The sequence below is a fragment of the Carcharodon carcharias genome, chromosome 5 (assembly GCF_017639515.1).
Source record: "Carcharodon carcharias isolate sCarCar2 chromosome 5, sCarCar2.pri, whole genome shotgun sequence".
Classification (NCBI taxonomy): Eukaryota; Metazoa; Chordata; class Chondrichthyes; order Lamniformes; family Lamnidae; genus Carcharodon; species Carcharodon carcharias.
The window spans coordinates 127,303,801-127,323,118 of NC_054471.1; the positions used below are offsets into that span (position 1 = coordinate 127,303,801).

At 44.1% G+C, this 19,318-nt stretch overlaps 1 protein-coding gene across 1 annotated transcript in view; it reads left to right on the forward strand.

Moving 5' to 3' along the window:
- Positions 1-19,318, forward strand: part of trdn (triadin) — a 389,006-nt gene that overhangs the window by 352,844 nt on the left and 16,844 nt on the right. The window contains exons 16-17 of the mRNA XM_041187396.1: positions 3,212-3,250; positions 15,472-15,510. Of these exons, the coding sequence (XP_041043330.1) occupies positions 3,212-3,250; positions 15,472-15,510 (78 nt within the window). The remainder of the gene's footprint in view (positions 1-3,211; positions 3,251-15,471; positions 15,511-19,318) is intronic.

The window sequence follows — 19,318 nt, forward strand, 5'->3', positions numbered from 1 at the left end:
TATGCTTATAAGCCAGGAATTACAGATGGTTATAATTATACTATACCCTACTGTACCAGGGTCACATTTCCCATAATAACAACACTCAGCAGGTCAGGCAGCACCTATGGAGAGAGAAACAGAGTTAACAGTCCAGGTTGATGACCTTTCACATGTACTGAAAAAAGATAGAAATATAATAGGTTTTGAGCCAATGGAAGGGAGGGTGGAAGGGCAGGAGGAACAAAAGGGAAGGTCTGTGATAGGGTGGAGGGAAAGAGAGATTAAATGACAACATGTTTCATTGTACAAAAACAAGAGAGTGGTGATAGGAATAGTAAATAAACAAAAGGTGTATCCAATGAGGTGTGAATGGCTGCATAGAATGCAACAGGAAGGAATAAAGAAAGAAATGAGACAAGACTGAACCAGCAAAATAAACATAGAACAAGATGGAAGTAGAGGTTATGATCTAAAATTGCTGAACTCAGTGTTGAGTCCAGAAATCTGTAGAGTGCTGTGTCAAAAGATGAGGCACTGTTCCTCGAGCTTGCGTTGAGCTTCATTGGAACACTATAGCAGGCCAAAGACAAAAAGGTCAGAGTGGGAGCAAGGTGGAGAATGAAAATGACAAACAACAGGAAGCTCATTTCATAATTGTGCACTGAACAGAGGTATTCCACAAAGGGGTCACCCAGCCTGTGTTTGATCTCCCCTATGTAGAGGAGACCACATTGGGGCAGCGAATACAGTATACTAAATTGAAAGAACTACAAGTAAATCGCTATTTCACTTGGAAGGCATGATGAGAAGGGTTGAGATAAAAGGGCAGGTGTTACATCTCCTGTGCTTGCGTGGAAAGATGTCATAGGAAAGGGAAGGGACGTGGTAGGTGACTGAGGACTGGACCAGGGTGTCACGGAGGGAATGGACTCTTTGGTATGCTGAAATGGGGGGACAGGGGAAGATGTGTTTGGTGATTGCATCGTTCTGGAGGTGGTGGAAATGCCAGAGGATGATTCATTGATCACGAAGGCTAGTGGGGTGGAAGGTGAAGATCAGGGGAACCGTATGATGATTCTGGGAGGGACGGGGTGAGAATAGGAGTGTGTGAAATAGATCAGACATGATGGAGGGCTGTGTCAACCACATCGGGTTGAATCCTGCATTGCCAAAAAAGGAGGACATGTCAGAAGCGCTAGTCTAGAAGTTTGCATCATCCGAATAAATGTGGAGAGGGAGAAACTGGGATAATAGGATCCTTATAGGAAGCAGGGTATGAGATGTGTAGTCAAGGTAGCTGTAAGAGTCTGTGGGCTTATATTGAATATTGATTAATAGCCTCTCTCCAGAAATGGAGACACAGAAGTCCAGGAAGGGAAGAGTCAGAGATGGACCAGGTGAAGGTGAGAGAAGGATGGAAATTGGAAACGAAGTCAGTGAAATGTTCGAGTTTGTGGTAAGTGGCACCAAAACCGTCATCAGTGTACTGTAAAAAGAGTTGAGGGAAGAGGCCTGAGTGGGTCTGGAATTGGGATTGTTCCACAAATTACACCAAAAGGCAGGCATAGCTAGGACCCATGTGAGTACCCATAGCAACACTTTCTATTTGGAGAAAGTGACTGGAGTTGAAGGAGAAGTTTGTTCAGTATGCAAACAAGCTCAGTCAAGCAGAAGATGGTAGTGCTTAATATGGTCTGCGTTGGGGCTCCATTCATGGAAGAAGCAGAGAGGTCACAGATCTCCTGGTAGGAGATGGAGGTGCACAGGGATTGGGCTCCAGAGTGAAAGGGAAACAGTTAGGGCCAGGAAACTGGAAACTGTTGAAGTGACGTAAGGCATCAGAAAAACTATGGATGTAGGTAGGAAGGGTCTGGACAAGGGGAGAAAAATTAGAGTTGAGATAGGAAGAAATAAGTCCAGTGGGACAGGACAGACTGAAATAATGGGTCAACCAGAGCAGTCTTGTTTATGGATTTTGGGAGGGAGGTGGAAGTGTGCAGTTCAGCGATGGGGGTCTACAAGGTTGGAGGCTGTCGAGTGAAAATCTCAGGTCAGTGATAGCCCTGGATACAATGGCTTGATGTTCAGTGGTGAGGTCTTGTTCCAGGGCAGGTAGGAGGAAATGTCAGCCAGTTGGCATTTGACCTCTGCTGGGTGGATATTAGTAGGCCATACAACAACAATGGTTTTTGCATGTTTGACACCTTTAAGGTTCCTTTGAGTAATATTGCTTTGAAGCATTCATTGTGAAAACAACTCAAGAGTTAGGAGAATTGGTATGACTTTACCATTGCATTTAGCAACCCCTAAAGGGAACTTTGCAAAAGTGCATGTTGGGAATTTGGGTGCCTTCCGTCTTACCCTGCTCCTCAGTTTTCTTCCCATCAAAGTAAATGGACAGAAATTCAAGGCAGCCTGTGACAAGATCCTCGATCATTCATAAAGCTTTGTAGCAGGACTGTTAAAGGTGAAAATTAGCCCTTGGACTCAGTACCCCGGAAATAATGGGGCAATGAACTAAGATTCCTGCTCTTGTCTTTTTGTTGCAAAGTGCCTAGATGGCAATTGCACAAGAACACAAATGCTCTACAATGTGATGTTACACATTATCAAACAACTGGTTGATAGTCACTGTCTAGGCTCACTCGTGAAGATGGCTATATAATGAAAATATTGGAGGGAACTAATATCTACTGATCTGTACCATAACATGACTACATACCTTCTGGGCCAGAAAAAACAAAATTAGAAACATTTTCTTCTTAAAAGCTCTTCGAAAATTTGACTAGATGTATCATCAAAAAATGAAACTTTATTTTTGTTAAAAACTGAGGGTAAAATCTCTGCAGGTGTTAGGGACATAGGAACAGGATAAGCCATTTAGCCCTTCAAGCCTGTTTCCCCATTCAATTCAGTGCTGATGATGGTGTTCCCTGATCTCCCTCTGTAACTTTGTTGGAGTATTGACAGATGCCTCAGAGAAATGTCACAAACACTTGATAACATCACTCCTGTTGAAGTTGCAGCAGAAAATTGGAATGCCTCCTGCAAAAATTCCAGGCTGTGCTGGCATTACATGCTGCAGCACATCGTGCTGAATGTTCTAATATTGTATGCCTATGAACCAGGCTATTTGTTTTTGCTGTTCTCATGAAGGCTATACTTTTTACAAATTGTATTGCTGTTCATCAAGAGTGAAAAAATCTAAAATGCTATTTCCATTTTATAGAGAAAGTAAAGATACGAAAACCTGCTGCTGCTGAAAAAGGTAGAGAACCTGTAGATAAAAGCAAAAAACTACAGATACTGGAAATCCAAAACAAAAATAAAAATACCTGGAAAAACTCAGGAGGTCTGGCAGCATCTGCGGAGAGGAACATAGTTAACGTTTTGAGTCTGTTGAAGAGTCATACAGATTTGAAACGTTAACTGTGTTCCTCTCCGCAGATGCTGTCAGACCTGCTGAGTTTTTCCAGGTATTTTTATTTTTGTTTTAGAGAACCTGTACATTTGATATGTTAATATTTTTTGTGTTAATGGGATATGAGCATCACCGACAAGGCCAGTGTTTATTGCCCATCCCTAATTGCCCTTAAGAAGGTGGTGGTGAGCCACCTTCCTAAATTATTGCAGCCTGTGTGGTGTAAGGACACTGACAGTGCTGTTAGGATTTTGACACAGGAATGATGAAGGCACGATAATATATTTCCAAGTCAAGATGGTTTGTGACTTGTTGAGGAATTGCAGGTGGTGGTGTTCTTGTGCATGTTTTGTCCTTGTCTTTTGAGATATTAGGGATCATGGGTTTGTGGAGTGCTGTTAAATAAGCCTTGGCAGTGCATCTTGTAGATGGTACTTACTGCAGCCATGATGTGCCAATGGTAGAGGACGTGAATGTTAAAACTTGTGGATGGGTGCTGATGAAGCAGTTGCTTTGTCCTGGATGGTGTCAAACTTCTTGAGTGTTGTTGAAGCTGTGAATGCTATATAATTTAGATTTTACACATGGATATGTGCTGGCATACCTTTGTAAGGAATACATGTGTAGTTTAACTCCGTGAGGAGCATGTGTATAGTATACTTCTGAAAGGAGTATAGGTACAAGTTTTAAGGTTGTTATTACATTTTCTCTACCTGGTAGTAGCATCATTATAACAATGTGGTTATTCGGTTGTGTCAAATTGCTACAGAAAAGTTGAAAAAGAACAAAATTGGACAGGCCACCCGGCATTGACCTAGGTACCTGCCCATTTGTTGTAGTGTGGCCTTGTCGCCTATTTGCGATAGATTTGACCTCCTAAGTGGAAACATTAGGGTTATTTACAATGCAGCCAGAAGCAACTACATGTCTGCTTTCAACTGCATCTCTATCTCCACACTGACTGTGGAGGTAGCCCATGCTACTAACACATTGATTTACATGTGATCTTACATCACAGGACTATTCTTAAAGGTACAGTCCAACATTTAACAAAACCATAATTACAATATTCCTCCCCCTATAATTTTGCTGCACATGTTGTTTTTATAAGTATATTTATCTCGACATTGTAATATTTATACAGATCATGAACTTAACAAGTGCAGTCCTTTAGGTGGTTTCCTGATTCATGTGGAACGTCGCAACTCCACTACTTCAGATTTTTTTTCAGGAACCACATTCTCTGGAACTGCATGAACATCAGGTACCTCGGTGGGCACTTGCAGTTCAGTGTCTTCTACTCTGGCAGAGACATCAGACATGTCCGTCCTTGGTTGAGCATCTTCAGCAGGAAACATTGGTTCAGTAATGGTTATAGGTGGAACCATATCTTGTTGTGGTATCTCTCTTTTCCTTAAATGGTCCACATGCTTACAGATGATCCGGCCTTCTACTTCCACATGGTATGATAATGATCCGTTCACATAACTTACTTTACCCGGTAACCACTTCGGTCCTCCGCCGAAATTCTTCACTTATACTGCTTCTCCAAAAGTAAATTGTTTCTCACAACTAGTTGTGTGTAGCTTTTTGGTTTCCTTGACTCTTTCCCACCTTCCCCTCCAAATTTGGAAATATTAGGCTCATTCTTGTCCTAAGATGGCATCTCATCAACAATTCTGCAAGTTCGCTCCTGCCTTGTGGGGGGTCCTTCTGTGGTGAAAAAGAAAACGTGCAAGCTTGGTCTCCAATAAATCATCTGTTAACTTCTTCATGCTCACCTTAAAAGTTTGAACTGCCCTTTTCACCAGTCCATTTGATGACGGATGGTATGGTGCAGCCTTCACACGGGTGACACTGTTGAGGCTGATAAATTGTTGGAACTCAGTACTCATGAATGCAGAGCCGTTATCGGATATGACTACTTCTGGTAGTCCATGGATGGTGAAACTTTGGCATAGTTTCTCTATTGTAGAGCCTGGTGTTGGTGACTTCACTGCATCTAACCACTTGAATGGACATCTATAATTAGTAGAAACATTGTTCCAAGGAAGGGTCCACGAGGTGTGTGTAACCATACCCAGAGTCTACCAGGCCATTCCCAAGGATACAATGAAGCTGCCACTGACAACTTTTGCAGCTGCTAACATTGCACACAATGCTTTATCATATTTTCAATATCACCATCCACCCCCAGCCACCATAGGTAGCTGCGCACAATGGTCTTCATTCAGGAGATCCCTGGATAGGCACTGTGTAGTTCGATTAAAAGTGGCTCCCATTCCCTTTGAAGGAATATTACCCGTGCACACAACAATAGCATGCCATCTTGACTGCTCATCTTGTGCCTTCAGTTGAAGAACGGTTTTATTTCATTAAAGACTGCTTCTGGGACAAACCATGTAGCACTTGGTCTCACACTTGAGATAGGACTGGATCCCAACTTGTCCAGTCTCAGATCTGTCAGGCACATACTGGTGGGGAATCTAGAAAATTTAACAGTAAATGGGTTCATGTGGAATTGGGATGTGTTTGTCATTCTCTTGTAAGGGCAAGTGACCCAGGGCATTGGCATTTGCAATGTGAATGCCAGGCCTTTTCACAAAGGTTTATTCATAAGCCACCAAAATTAGGGCCCATCGTTGTATTCTTGCTAAGGCTATGGGTGGTATAGCCTTTTCCCCACTAAACAAACCCAACAGTGGTTTGTAGTCTGATACAATCGTGAAATGCCAGTGTGCACATATTGGTGATTTTTTTTTACACCAGAAATGATTGACAGACTTTCCTTTTCAATCTGAGAATATCCTTTTTCAGCTGTGGTAAGCCTCCTGGACACATAGCCTATTGGTCTCTCTTTCCCGTTGTCCATCCTATGAGATAGTACAGCTCCCACTCCATAGGTAGACGCATCACATGTTAGCACCAAGTCTGTTATCTGGTCATAATGCACTAACAGATTGGATGAGTGTAACAGCTGTTTCACTTTCATGAAAGCTTCTTTTTGTGGTGCCTCCTGAGATCAACATTGGTTCTTTCTTAGCAGTAAATGCAGAGAGGCCAGAACTGTAGATAAATTAGGTAAAAATCACCCATAATAATTTATCATTCCTAAAAATGATTTAAGTTCAGAGGCGTCCTTGGGTGCAAGTGCCTCTCTTATTGCTTTAACCTTCTCTTCACCCGGTTGTAACCTCTGAGAATCTACCCAGTGGCCCAAATAGATTACTTCCTTTGCTTGAAAAGTGCAATTTTCCTTTTTCAGTCGCACTTCTGCTTGTAAAGAGTGTTTTAAAATGTTCCTTTAAATGTTTAAACGTTTCTTTAAATGTTCCTTTAAAATGTGCCAAATGTTTCTTTTCAGCGAATCTAGGTATCAGCACATAGCCTAAATAGAATCCAAACTGGGGTAGCCCCTTCAGTAAGCTTTCCATTATTCTCTGAAAGATGGCACAGGCTGAGGAAACACTGAAAGGCAAACGTATATTGGTACAATCCTTTATGGGTATTAATTGTGACGAATTCCCAGGAGGCGTCATCCATTGCTAATTGCTGATATGCGTGATTCATATCAAGCTTTGTATACGTTGTCCTTCCTGCTAGTTTGGCACATAGGTCTTCAATGTTTGGAATTGGGTATCTGTCCAGTATGGTTGCTCTGTTGACTGTTAGTTTATAGTCCCCACAAATTTGGATGCTTTGCTCTGGTTTAAGGACAGGGACTATGGGTGCTGCCCCCTCTGAGAACAGAACTGCTTTTATGACACCCAGCCTCTCTAGCCGGTTCAGCTCAGCATCAACCTTCTCTCTCATGGCGTATGGCACCAGTTTGCTTTCATGAAGTGACAGGTTGCTTCAGGATCCATGTAAATCTTGGCCTGCAGACCTTGGATTTTTCCCATTTCGTCCTTGAAGATGGTGGCATACTTTTTAAGCAGCTCTGGTAGCCCACTTGCTCTCAATTGGAAGATTTTGGACCAGTTTAATTAATCTCCTTTAACAAATCTTGCCCATGAAGACTTTCCCCTTCACCTATTTCCACCATCATGGAAAGCTGTGCTGATTGGTTTCTATAATGGACAGCGACTCTGGTGATACCTTTGGCTTGGATTTTTTCACCTGTGTACATTTTCAACTTGGCAGATGTTTGTTCCAAATTTAATTGATGTTCACCATTATTTAAATATCTGAAAGTGTGTTCTCCAATTACAGTTGTGGAAGCTTTCATGTCTACTTCCATTTTTACTGGTTTACCATTCATTTCTATTGTAACAAATATTGGCTCTGTCTTCCCAACTTTGATGTTACACAATGAATAAATGTCAGAATTTGTTATTTCAGGATCTTCTACACTGTAAATTTCATTGGGCTTCTTCTTTGGTTTACAAGCCTGTTTAAATCTCTCTTAGTGCTGTCTCATTAAATGCCCACTTCTGTGACAAAAGTAAAATTCTATTTTTCTAAACTGCCAATTGCTAAAAGACTGATTGTTTCTACATCAATTAAAGTTGTTCTTCGATTTAGCTGCTAAATTATTTATTTTTATTTTTCGGTCCGCGGGGCCTGTTTCCCACTTTGTGGTAGTGTCTCGCTTTTTTGCACCACTTTTGGCTAATTGTTCCCACCTGATTTGGAGTTCAGAGCCATTTTGCACCCCTTGTATTGCTTGTGAGTCTCTTACAGCACTTTCCATGGCTGGTGCTATTTCTAATGCCTTCTTAAAATCCAGGTTCACTTCAGCCAGCAATCTTCTCTGAATAGCGTCTTCTTTCACACCTCACTCTAAATGATCTCTGAACATGTTGTTCAGAGCCTCACCAAACTCACATTGTTCCATTAGTCGCTTCAAATTTGCCACATAACTAGCGATTGTCTCACCCTGGACTCTATTTTGTGAATTGAACCAGAACATCTGCATCGTGACTGAGGGCTTGGGTTGAAAATGCCCCTTCACGAGGTCCACTAATTCTTCAAAATTCTTTGAATTTGTGGCACTGAGGGCTGTCAAACTTTGAATCAAACTTTAGGTTTTGCTCCCAGAAGTACTCAAAAGGATCACTCGCCTCTTCTCTTCCCCCATGATTTTATTTGCTTGAAAGAATAATGCAAGGTTTTCTATGTACTGAGACCAATCATCTGTGGCTGGCTGAAAGGGGTTAGTTCTACCAAATTGTGGCATTTTGGGTGAAAATATCTTCTGTTATTTTAAATGGACGTTGATACTCAGAATCGCTGTGTGAGGTACAGTACCGATGCCGATTTATCTTGATTTATCCTCATCGCCAGTTTGAGGTAGTGTGGCCAAGGCATCTACTTGTAATAGAGCTGATCTGCAGGCAACTTTCTAAGTGGAAAAATTAGGTTTATTTACAATACACCCAACAGCAACTACATATGTGCTTTCAACTCCATCTCTAATTCTATGCTGACTGTGGAGGTAGCCCACACTGCTAACACATAGATTTACACAGATCATGTGATCTTACATCACAGGACTATTCTTAAAGGTACAGTCCAACACTTAACAAAACCATAATTACTGCACCAGTCGACCCTGTTCACTAACATCTGGAGGCTTATGTGAAAATTGGGAGAGCTACCCTACAGACTAAAACTAAAACAGAATTACCTGGAAAAACTCAGCAGGTCTGGCAGCATCGGCGGAGAAGAAAAGAGTTGACGTTTCGAGTCCTCATGACCCTTCGACAGAACTTGAGTTCGAGTCCAAGAAAGAGTTGAAATATAAGCTGGTTTAAGGTGTGTGTGTGGGGGGCGGAGAGATAGAGAGAGAGAGAGGTGGAGGGGGGGTGGTGTGGTTGTAGGGACAAACAAGCAGTGATAGAAGCAGATCATCAAAAGATGTCAACGACAATAGTACAATAGAACACATAGGTGTTAAAGTTAAAGTTGGTGATATTATCTAAACGAATGTGCTAATTAAGAATGGATGGTAGGGCACTCAAGGTATAGCTCTAGTGGGTTTTTTTTTTTGTTTTTTTTTATAATGGAAATAGGTGGGAAAAGGAAAATCTTTATAATTTATTGGAAAAAAAGGAAGGGAGAAACAGAAAGGGGGTGGGGATGGGGGAGGGAGCTCACGACCTAAAGTTGTTGAATTCAATATTCAGTCCGGAAGGCTGTAAAGTCCCTAGTCGGAAGATGAGGTGTTGTTCCTCCAGTTTGCGTTGGGCTTCACTGGAACAATGCAGCAAGCCAAGGACAGACATGTGGGCAAGAGAGCAGGGTGGAGTGTTAAAATGGCAAGCGACAGGGAGGTTTGGGTCATTCTTGCGGACAGACCGCAGGTGTTCTGCAAAGCGGTCGCCCAGTTTACGTTTGGTCTCCTCTACATTGGAGAGACCAAACGTAAACTGGGCGACCGCTTTGCAGAACACCTGCAGTCTGTCCGCAAGAATGACCCAAACCTCCCTGTCGCTTGCCATTTTAACACTCCACCCTGCTCTCTTGCCCACATGTCTGTCCTTGGCTTGCTGCATTGTTCCAGTGAAGCCCAACGCAAGCTGAAGGAACAACACCTCATCTTCCGACTAGGCACTTTACAGCCTTCCGGACTGAATATTGAATTCAACAACTTTAGGTCGTGAGCTCCCTCCCCCATCCCCACCCCCTTTCTGTTTCCCCCTTCCTTTTTTTTCCAATAAATTATAAAGATTTTCCTTTTCCCACCTATTTCCATTATAAAAAAAAACAAACAAAAAAAACCCACTAGAGCTATACCTTGAGTGCCCTACCATCCATTCTTAATTAGCACATTCGTTTAGATAATATCACCAACTTTAACTTTAACACCTATGTGTTCTATTGTACTATTGTCGTTGACATCTTTTGATGATCTGCTTCTATCACTGCTTGTTTGTCCCTACAACCACACCACCCCCCCCTCCACCTCTCTCTCTCTCTAACTCTCCACCCCCCACACACACACCTTAAACCAGCTTATATTTCAACTCTTTCTTGGCCTCGAACTCAAGTTCTGTCGAAGGGTCATGAGGACTCGAAACGTCAACTCTTTTCTTCTCCGCCGATGCTGCCAGACCTGCTGAGTTTTTCCAGGTAATTCTGTTTTGGTTTTGGATTTCCAGCATCCGCAGTTTTTTTGTTTTTACCCTACAGACTAGTCAAGTAATAGCCTGACATAGCCTGAATTACTGAATCACACCTTACAACCAAAGTTGCAGTCATCACCATTAACATCCCTGGGTATTTCCTGTCCCACCAGCTGGAGAGACCCAGTGGTTGTGGCACATTGGCATACAGTTGGGAGGGAGTTGCCCTGTGAGTCCTCAACATTGACCCTGGACCCACTGGCATCCAGCCAAACACAGGCAAGGAAATCTCCTGCTTATTATCACTTACTCCCTCACTACCCTCACTCACTATCCTCTCTCAGCTTCCAGTTTGAGCACCTGTTGGAAGAAGCACTGAGTGTAGCAAGGGCATAAAATGTTCTCTGGATGTGGGACTTCAATTCACATCAGCAAGTGTGGTTCAGCAGCACCATGACTGACCAAGTTGGCCGAGTCCTGAAGGACATATCTTCCAGACAGGTCCTGTAGCAGTTGGTGAGAGAACCAACACAAGCTCACTTAGTCCTTGTTGTAATATGCCTTTAAGGAATATCAGCATGACATCATTAGAAGGGAATTATTTCATGTGATCCAGTCTTAGTTACACTTTTGCTTTGAGCAGAGCACACACACAGCTCTGATGCCTTCAAGCTTTACACCTACGCATAATTATTCTCATGCGCCTAGTCTTAATAAATGAACCCACCATTTGTTTACACAGTCCTTTATGAGTGATTGGAGTCTTGTGTCTTGTACAGTAAATTAGCCCAAGGGATTATATCATTATAATAACACAACAGTCCTCACCAATCTACCTGTTGCAGTTGCAAAATCCATGATAGTATTGGTAGGAGTGACCGCTACAGAATCCTTATAGAAACAAAGTTCTGTCTCCACATTAAGGATGCACTCCAACATGTTTTGCGGCACTGCCACCATGCCAAATGAAATTTGATTTAGAACAGATCTAACAGCTCATAATCACGCAGCCATAAGGTGCAGAATTGTATTCAACCACAATCTGTAACCTTGTGAACCAGCATATCCCCCACTCTACCATTGCAATCCACCCTGGTTCAATGGAGTGTGCAGGAGGGCATGCCTTCTGAGAGAGGAGCAGAACCAGGCATACCTTAAAATGAGGTGTCAACCTGGTGAAGAAGATACACATGCCAAACAGCAGAAACAGCATATGAAAGACAGAGCTAAGCAATCCCAGGACAGATGAATCCGATCAAAGATCTGCAGTCCATAAGACCATAAGACATAGGAGCAGACGTTAGGCCACTCGGCCCATCGAGTTTGCTCCGCCATTCAATCATGGCTGATACGTTTCTCAACTCCATTCTCCCGCCTTCTCCCCGTAACCTTTGATCCCCTTACCAATCAAGAACCTATCTATCTCAGTCTTAAATACACTCAATGACCTGGCCTCCACAGCCTTCTGTGGCAATGAATTCCATAGATTCACCACTCACTGGCTGAAGAAATTTCTTCTCATTTCTGTTCTAAAAGGTCTTCCCTTTACTCTGAGGCTGTGCCCTCAGGTCCTAGTCTCTCCTACTAATGGAAACATCTTCCCCATGTCCACTCTATCCAGGCCTTTCAGGATTCTGTAAGTTTCAATTAGATCCCCCCTCATCCTTCTAAACTCCATCGAGTATAGACCCAGAGTCCTCAAACATTCCTCATATGTTAAGCTTTTCATTCCTGGGATCGTTCTCGTGAACCTCCTCTGGACCCTCTCCAGGGCCAGCACATCCTTCCTGAGATACGGGGCCCAAAATTGCTCACAATATTCTAAATGTGGTCTGACTAGAGCCTTATAAAGCCTCAGCAGCACATCCCTGCTTTTATATTCTAGTCCTCTCGAAATAAATGTCAACATTGCATTTGCCTTCCGAACTGCCGACTGAACTTGCAAGTTAACCTTCAGAGAATCCTGGACTAGGACTCCCAAGTCCCTTTGCACTCCAGATTTCTGAATTCTCTTCCCATTTAGAAAATGGTCTATGCCTCTATTCTTCCTACCAAAGTGCATGACCTCACACTTCCCCACGTTGTATTCCATCTGCCACTTCTTTGCCCATTCTCCTATCCTGTCCAAATCCTTCTGCAGCCTCCCCGCCTCCTCAATACTACCTGTCCCTCCACCTATCTTTGTATCATCTGCAAACTTTGCCAGCATGCCCTCAGTTCCTTCATCTAGATCATTAATGTATAAAGTGAAAAGTTGTGGTCCCAACACTGTCCCCTGCGGAACTCCACTAGTCACTGGCTGCCATCCTGAGAAGGACCCCCTTATCCCCACTCTCTGCCTCCTGCCAGACAGCCATTCTTCTATCCATGCTGGTACTTTGCCTCTAACACCATGGGCTCTTAACTTACTGAGCAGCCCCCTGTGCGGCACCTTGTCAAAGGCCTTCTGGAAGTCCAAGTAGATAACATCCATTGGCTCTCCTTTGTCTAACCTACTCGTTACCTCCTCAAAGAATTCTAACAGATTTGTCAAACATGACCTCCCCTTGATGAAACCATGCTGACTTTGCCCGATTTTACCGTGCACTTCCAAGTATTCTGAAATCTGATCCTTAATAATGGACTCTAAAATCTTACCAACGACCGACGTCAGGCCAATCGGCCTGTAATTTCCCGTCATTTGCCTCACTCCCTTCTTAAACAGGGGGTTTACATTAGCGATTTTCCAGCCCTCTGGGACCCTCCCTGACTCCAGTGATTCCTGAAAGATCACCACTAACAACGCCTCCACTATCTCTTCAGCTATCTCCTTCAGAACTCTGGGGTGTAATCCATCTGGTCCAGGTGATTTATCCACCTTCAGACCTTTCAGTTTTCCTAGCACCTTCTCCTTGGTAATGGCCACCATACTCACCTCTGCCCCCCGACTCTCTTGAACTCTGGGGATGTTACTCGTGTCTTCCACCGTGAAGACTGACGCAAAGTACCTATTCAGTTCCTCCACCATTTCTTTGTTCCCCACTACTACTTCTCCAGCGTCATTTTTCAGCGGTCCAATGTCCAGTTTTGCCTCTCTCTTACCCTTTATATATCTAAAAAAGCTCTTGCAATCTTCTTTTATATTACTGGCTAGTTTACCCCCATATTTAATCTTCTCCCTCCTTATTTCTTTTTTAGTTGTCCTCTGTTGGTCTTTGTAGGCTTCCCAATCCCCTGGTTTCCCACTGCTCTTCGCCGCATTGTATGCTTTCTGTTTAGCTTTTATACTGTCCTTGACTTCCTTTGTCAGCCATGGTTGCCTTGTTCTCCCTTTAGTATGATTCTTCTTCCTAGGGATGAATTTTTGCTGTGTCTCCCAAATTACTCCCAGAAACTCCTGCCATTGCTGTTCCACTGTCTTTCCTGCTAGGCTCATCTCGCAGTCAATTCTGGCCAGCTCTTCCCTCATGCCTCACCTGTCACACCCAGTCATGAAAGGTGGTGGACAAATAAACAACTAATGGGAGGGGGAGATTCCCCAAATATCCCCATCCTCAATGATGGAGAAGGCCAGCACATCAGTGCAAATGATAAGGCTGAACTATTTGTGACCATTTTCAGCCAGGAGCACTGAGTGGATGATTCATCTCGGCCTCCTTCAGAGGTCCCCAGCATCACAGCTACCAGTCTTCAGCCAATTTGATTCACTCCATGTAATAAAAGAATGGCTGAAGGCACTGGATAGAGCTTAGGCTATGGGCCCTTACAATATCCCAGCAGTATTACTGAAGATGTGTACTCTAGAACTTTCCATGCCCCTAGCCAAGCTGTTCCAATACAGCTACAACCCTGGCATCTACTTGTCAATGTGGAAAATTTCCCACGCACGTCCTGTCCACAAAAAGCAGGACAAGTCCCACCAAACAATTACCAGTCTACTCTCAATCACCATTAGTGAAATGATGGGAGGTGTTGTTGACAGTATTATCAAACAGCATTTACACAACAATAACTTGCTCATCAATGCTCTGTTTGGGTTCCGCCAGGACCACTTGGCTCCAGATCTCATTGCAGCCTTGGTTCAAAAATGGACAAAAGAGCTGAACTCAAGCGGTGAAGTGAGAGTAATTGCTTTTTACATTAAGGTTGCATTTGACTGAGTGTGACATCAAGGAGAATGATAAATTGAAGTCAATCGGAATCAGGGAAAAACTCTCCACTAGCTGGACTCAAAGCTAGCTCAAAGGAGGATGATTGTGGTTGTTGGAAGTAAACCATCTCAGCCTCAGGACATTGCTGCAGGAGTTCTTCAGGGTAGCATCCTTAGCCCAAACGTTTTCAGTTGCTTCATGAATGACCTTCCCTCTTTCATAAGGTTGGAAATGATGATGTTTGCTGATGATTGATTAGTGTTCAATATCATAAGCCACTCCTCAGATAGTAAAACAGTCTGTGTCTATATACAGCAAGATCTGAGCAATATCTAGGCCTGGGCTGATAAATGGCGAGTAACATTTGCGCCATGCAAGTGCCAGGCAATCACCATCTCAAACAAGAGAGAATCTAAACATCTCCCCTGGACATTCAATGGTATTACCATCACTGAATTCCCCACTATCAACATCCCAGGGATCACCATTGACCAAAATCTTAAATAGACGAGCCATATAAATACTGTGTCTAAAACAGCCAGTCAGAAACTGGGAATTCTGTGGCGAGTAATGCATGACAAGCTCAGGCTGGTGTTTCCGTCTCTTCAGCGGGGAAGAAGTGCATTTGTTGCCAAAGCTTCCTGGGGCCTCTCCCTGATCCCAGGGACTTCATCAGAGATAGTAGCTAAGTTAAGCTGCAGGGGTGCTCCAGACTCAATCATGGGAATTGTACTCCTGAAGATTTTACAGGCCAACATTTATAAAACCATGCCGATTCTCACTTCTTATTCAGTATTTTGTCGACACTTCATAAAGCCCTCCTTCATGATGGGAGTTTTAATGTTAAAATTAAACTGTTTTCCTCTTATAGAAAAAGAAAAGAAACAAAAACCGGCTGTTGCTGGAAAAGGTAAAGATTTTTCAGTTTGTCTTGTCACAACACTACTGCTTTATACAGAGACAGATGGTGACAGTGAGAGGAACACCTGCACTACTAAGTAATGCTGACTCATATTTGGGAATATTCTTTCATTTCCTGAACACAGTTTAAATACATTCTTAAATTTAAATATTTTTAAATAGAGGAGATGGAGGTGATTTCATTTCCAATCTATGGTGGATACTCAATCACTCTCATTGTTATGTATTCACAGCTTTACTGTTTTTCTTATTCATCTTGGAGCAATGCAGAATTCTAGTTCTAAATCCAAACAGTTTACTTATGGAACTCTAAGATACCTCAGAACTTACAGAAGTTTCAAATGCATGGTGCAGAATTTTCCATTCTGGAGACTAAGTCCAGTGGCAGGCAGGAAGATCGGTGTGATTCCCGCTGGGTGGTGAGATGGGTGGACAAGCGCGATCTTCTGCTTTTCAGCTCATTAATTATGCATCCATGTGGAGCTTGGTGAAGTTTGTGGTGCAACGGGCAGGAAGGCGCCTATCCTGCCATTACCTCATGGGGTCGAAGGTCCTGGTACCATATTTAAGGGGCACCCAACAGACATTCACTCACTGCAGGCCAGGAGCTCCGCACTAATCCTCCGGAGTCCTTGCGGCTGCAGCTTGCAGATGTGAGCAACCACATCCCGTAACATAAGAGGGCATCTCCGGCATTGTCTTATGCTCATTTCTAAATAACAGCACCGCTGGCAATACACCCATGGTCAGGCAAGTGCTCATCATTGGAGTGTTCAATGTTCGCTACCCTCTTGATCTTATAGAGGCCCCATTCCTGATCTTTGGCCACCCGGTGCAGAGCCGGCAGGCAGGAAGGAGGACTGCCTTGTAAGCATGCTCCTGGGCCTGGCCAAGGTGGCCATTAACAGGTCCAAGTGGTCAAAGAGGTTCCTGCTCTTTGGCCACCCGGCTGGGTGTCCTTGGAGTAGGAGCAAGCAGTGTCCACTGGCATGCTTCAAGCCTTCCACGACTGGTGGACACCACGGGGGCTGGAGTGCATTATCAGCTCCCAAAGTGACATTTTAATTTAACTATGTAAGATTCCTTTAAAAGATGTTCGCCCTTGTTACAGTTCCCCTCTAAGGGGATATCACATTAATTTGGTTTGATCTGTTTACTTAATTTGACCTATTCACCTATTAATTTGCCAAATTAGTTACAAGTATACTCAAAAGAGTATAGAGGCCCTGCTGCCTCTTGCTGCTCAGGCCCTGTGCCAACCTACAATGTGCCCTCCTTCTTCTCACCTGGATGAGAGTCATTACCAAGGCAGGGCTGCCTGCAGCCTGCATCATCGATGCCTCAGTGGATGTGTGAATGAATTGAAGTGATACATTAAGCGAACATATCCTTTACAGGTTTCTCTCCATCTCAAAGCCAGCAGGCAAATGCTAAGCCCTTCGCCTAGCCTCCATCTAGACAGCAGCTCCGCCCTATTCCTTCCAGATAAAAGCCATCCTGGAGGACCAGAGATGGGTGTTCCTCCTGTTCATACATGAATGCATATGGAGACATTGCTCTTTGGTCAGTGTGATGAGAGCCATGAGCAAGAAGCCTCAAGCGGACACTTGTCCACATTTCTCCACAAACCTCAAAACTCTATAGAGAGACCATTGCCTTGGCAGCATAGAAAGACTAATCACATGATTGGGGAGGTGGTGGCATAGTGGTATTGTCACTAGAGTGATAATTCAGGGACCCAGGGTAATGCTCTGGGGACCTGAGTCCAAAACCCACCATGGCAGATGGTGGAATTTGAATTCAATAAAAATCTGGAATTAAAAACCAAATGAAGACCATGAAACCATTGCAAATTGTTGTAAAAACCCATCTGGTTCACTAATGTCCTTTACGGGAGGAAATCTGCTGTCCTTACCTTGTCTGGCCTACACGTGACTCCAGACCCACAGCAATGCGGTTGGCTCTTAAGTGCCCTCTGGGCAAGGGCAATTTGGGATGGGCAATAAATGCTGGCTAAGCCAGTGACGCCTACATCCCATGAACAGATATATTAAAAAAATCCCTTCTGAGCCATGACCCTTCACCTGGGAGGATAAGGCTTTGGAGTTGCGAGTTGGCTGCCCTCCACCTGCTGTGCCCTTTGGTGGCATTCCACCAACCCTCCCTCCCTTCATCCCTACCTCTGACTGCAGCCGATGGCAAATGGCACAGAATTAACAGCAGCTCCACACCTTGCTGGGATCTCGGTGTTATGACATCCATGAGTTGGGAACAAACTTGCTGCAATGTGGGCTTAACCAAAGAGAGAACACAAGTGACATCCTTTACACATGACATCAATTGCAAGCAGAGAAACATTAACTATCCATTCATCCATGAGACCCAAGCGCATCTAAGATGTTTTCTTAATTCTTTTACTTGTGCTCTTACATGGTGTTCCCTGTTTGCTGTCATGGTCAAGGCGACTGAGTGCAGGTCTGTGCACATCTTTGGCAGATCTCCAGGAGAATTGGTAATCTCTCAATGGAGGGGGCCAATGCAGACAAGAGGGAGGTCACAGCACTGATGGCCTAGATGTACTCCTCCACTGTCAAGCCAGATTGTGGATACCATCTAGAAGCTCCACCAGATTTTTAACACACCTCACATTGGAATTATGGATGACTCCAGAAGAGTGTCATCAGCCAGGGGTCAGCATGGGCTTGGGCTCCCACTCTCCTCTGAGTGTCAGTGGCCTCAGCTATCACAGCCTCTGGCAAATTTCAGACATGTGTGTGGTGCTCTCACCTTGTTGTGGATCTGAATTTAATCCTAAGCACATACTCACTGAGGTGAAAGTATCTGCGCTGGCGGAGGATGTGTGGGAATGAAGTGGCGCTGAACCCCCTGAGATCCGCTCCTCCCCCTCAGAGATGGATGAATGTGCCTCGGAGATGGCAACTTTCTGTTCCTTGGGTTGACCTGCATGAGATAATGCCTCTAAAGAAGGGAGTCCACAGAATTGGTTGCAGTTCACATTGATGTCTATACATTGGATAACACAGGAGCACCATCTTTCAGGCTCGCCTGAGGCTTCCCTGGTGCACAGCCATGAGACTACTCACCCTCTTGTGGCTGAACTCAGGCCTCACTATGTGTGATAGAGTAACCGCCATGATGTCCTGCCAGCTCAAGAGCATCATCCTCCATTGTCATCAGCATTGCAATAATCGGGACCATACGCTGATCTGGGACTTTTCCTTGGTGTTTTGGGCCCTCTTCTACTGAGGAAACACGACTTGCCTGGTAGCTACTGCTTCTATGGCCAATTACATGCATGTGGCATTAGGCTACTCTGGAGCCTCTTTATGAGGGTCAGCAGTGCCAGGCTTACACCCCTTGGCAGAGCTGCAGTAATTACTTCCCAACGGGATCCTGCACCTTCAACCCTTTGCCAACTACATTTGTAGCTTTCCATCTCTAGCATCCCCATCCTCGGACTTATCCAGTTTGTGACCCCCAAAGGGAACTGACACGTGTGGTGCTCACCTTCGTGGAATGGAGAAGTTTGCTGATGTGCTTGTAGCACTGCAACCACGTTCCCCGGATGACCACATGGCTGCTGACCTCCGTCCAGTTTTGCTTGTCTAGGCAGGGAGGTCTCTTCCTTTTGGTCCTGGGGAACAGGACCTCCTGTCTTGCCCATGTAACCTGGAGGAAAGCATTGAAGGAGTTGTCACTGAACCATGGGACCACTCAGGATCTTCGTTCTGCCATGTTGACAAGTGCATCTTTCCTCAGGAATTCTTCCAAGGCTG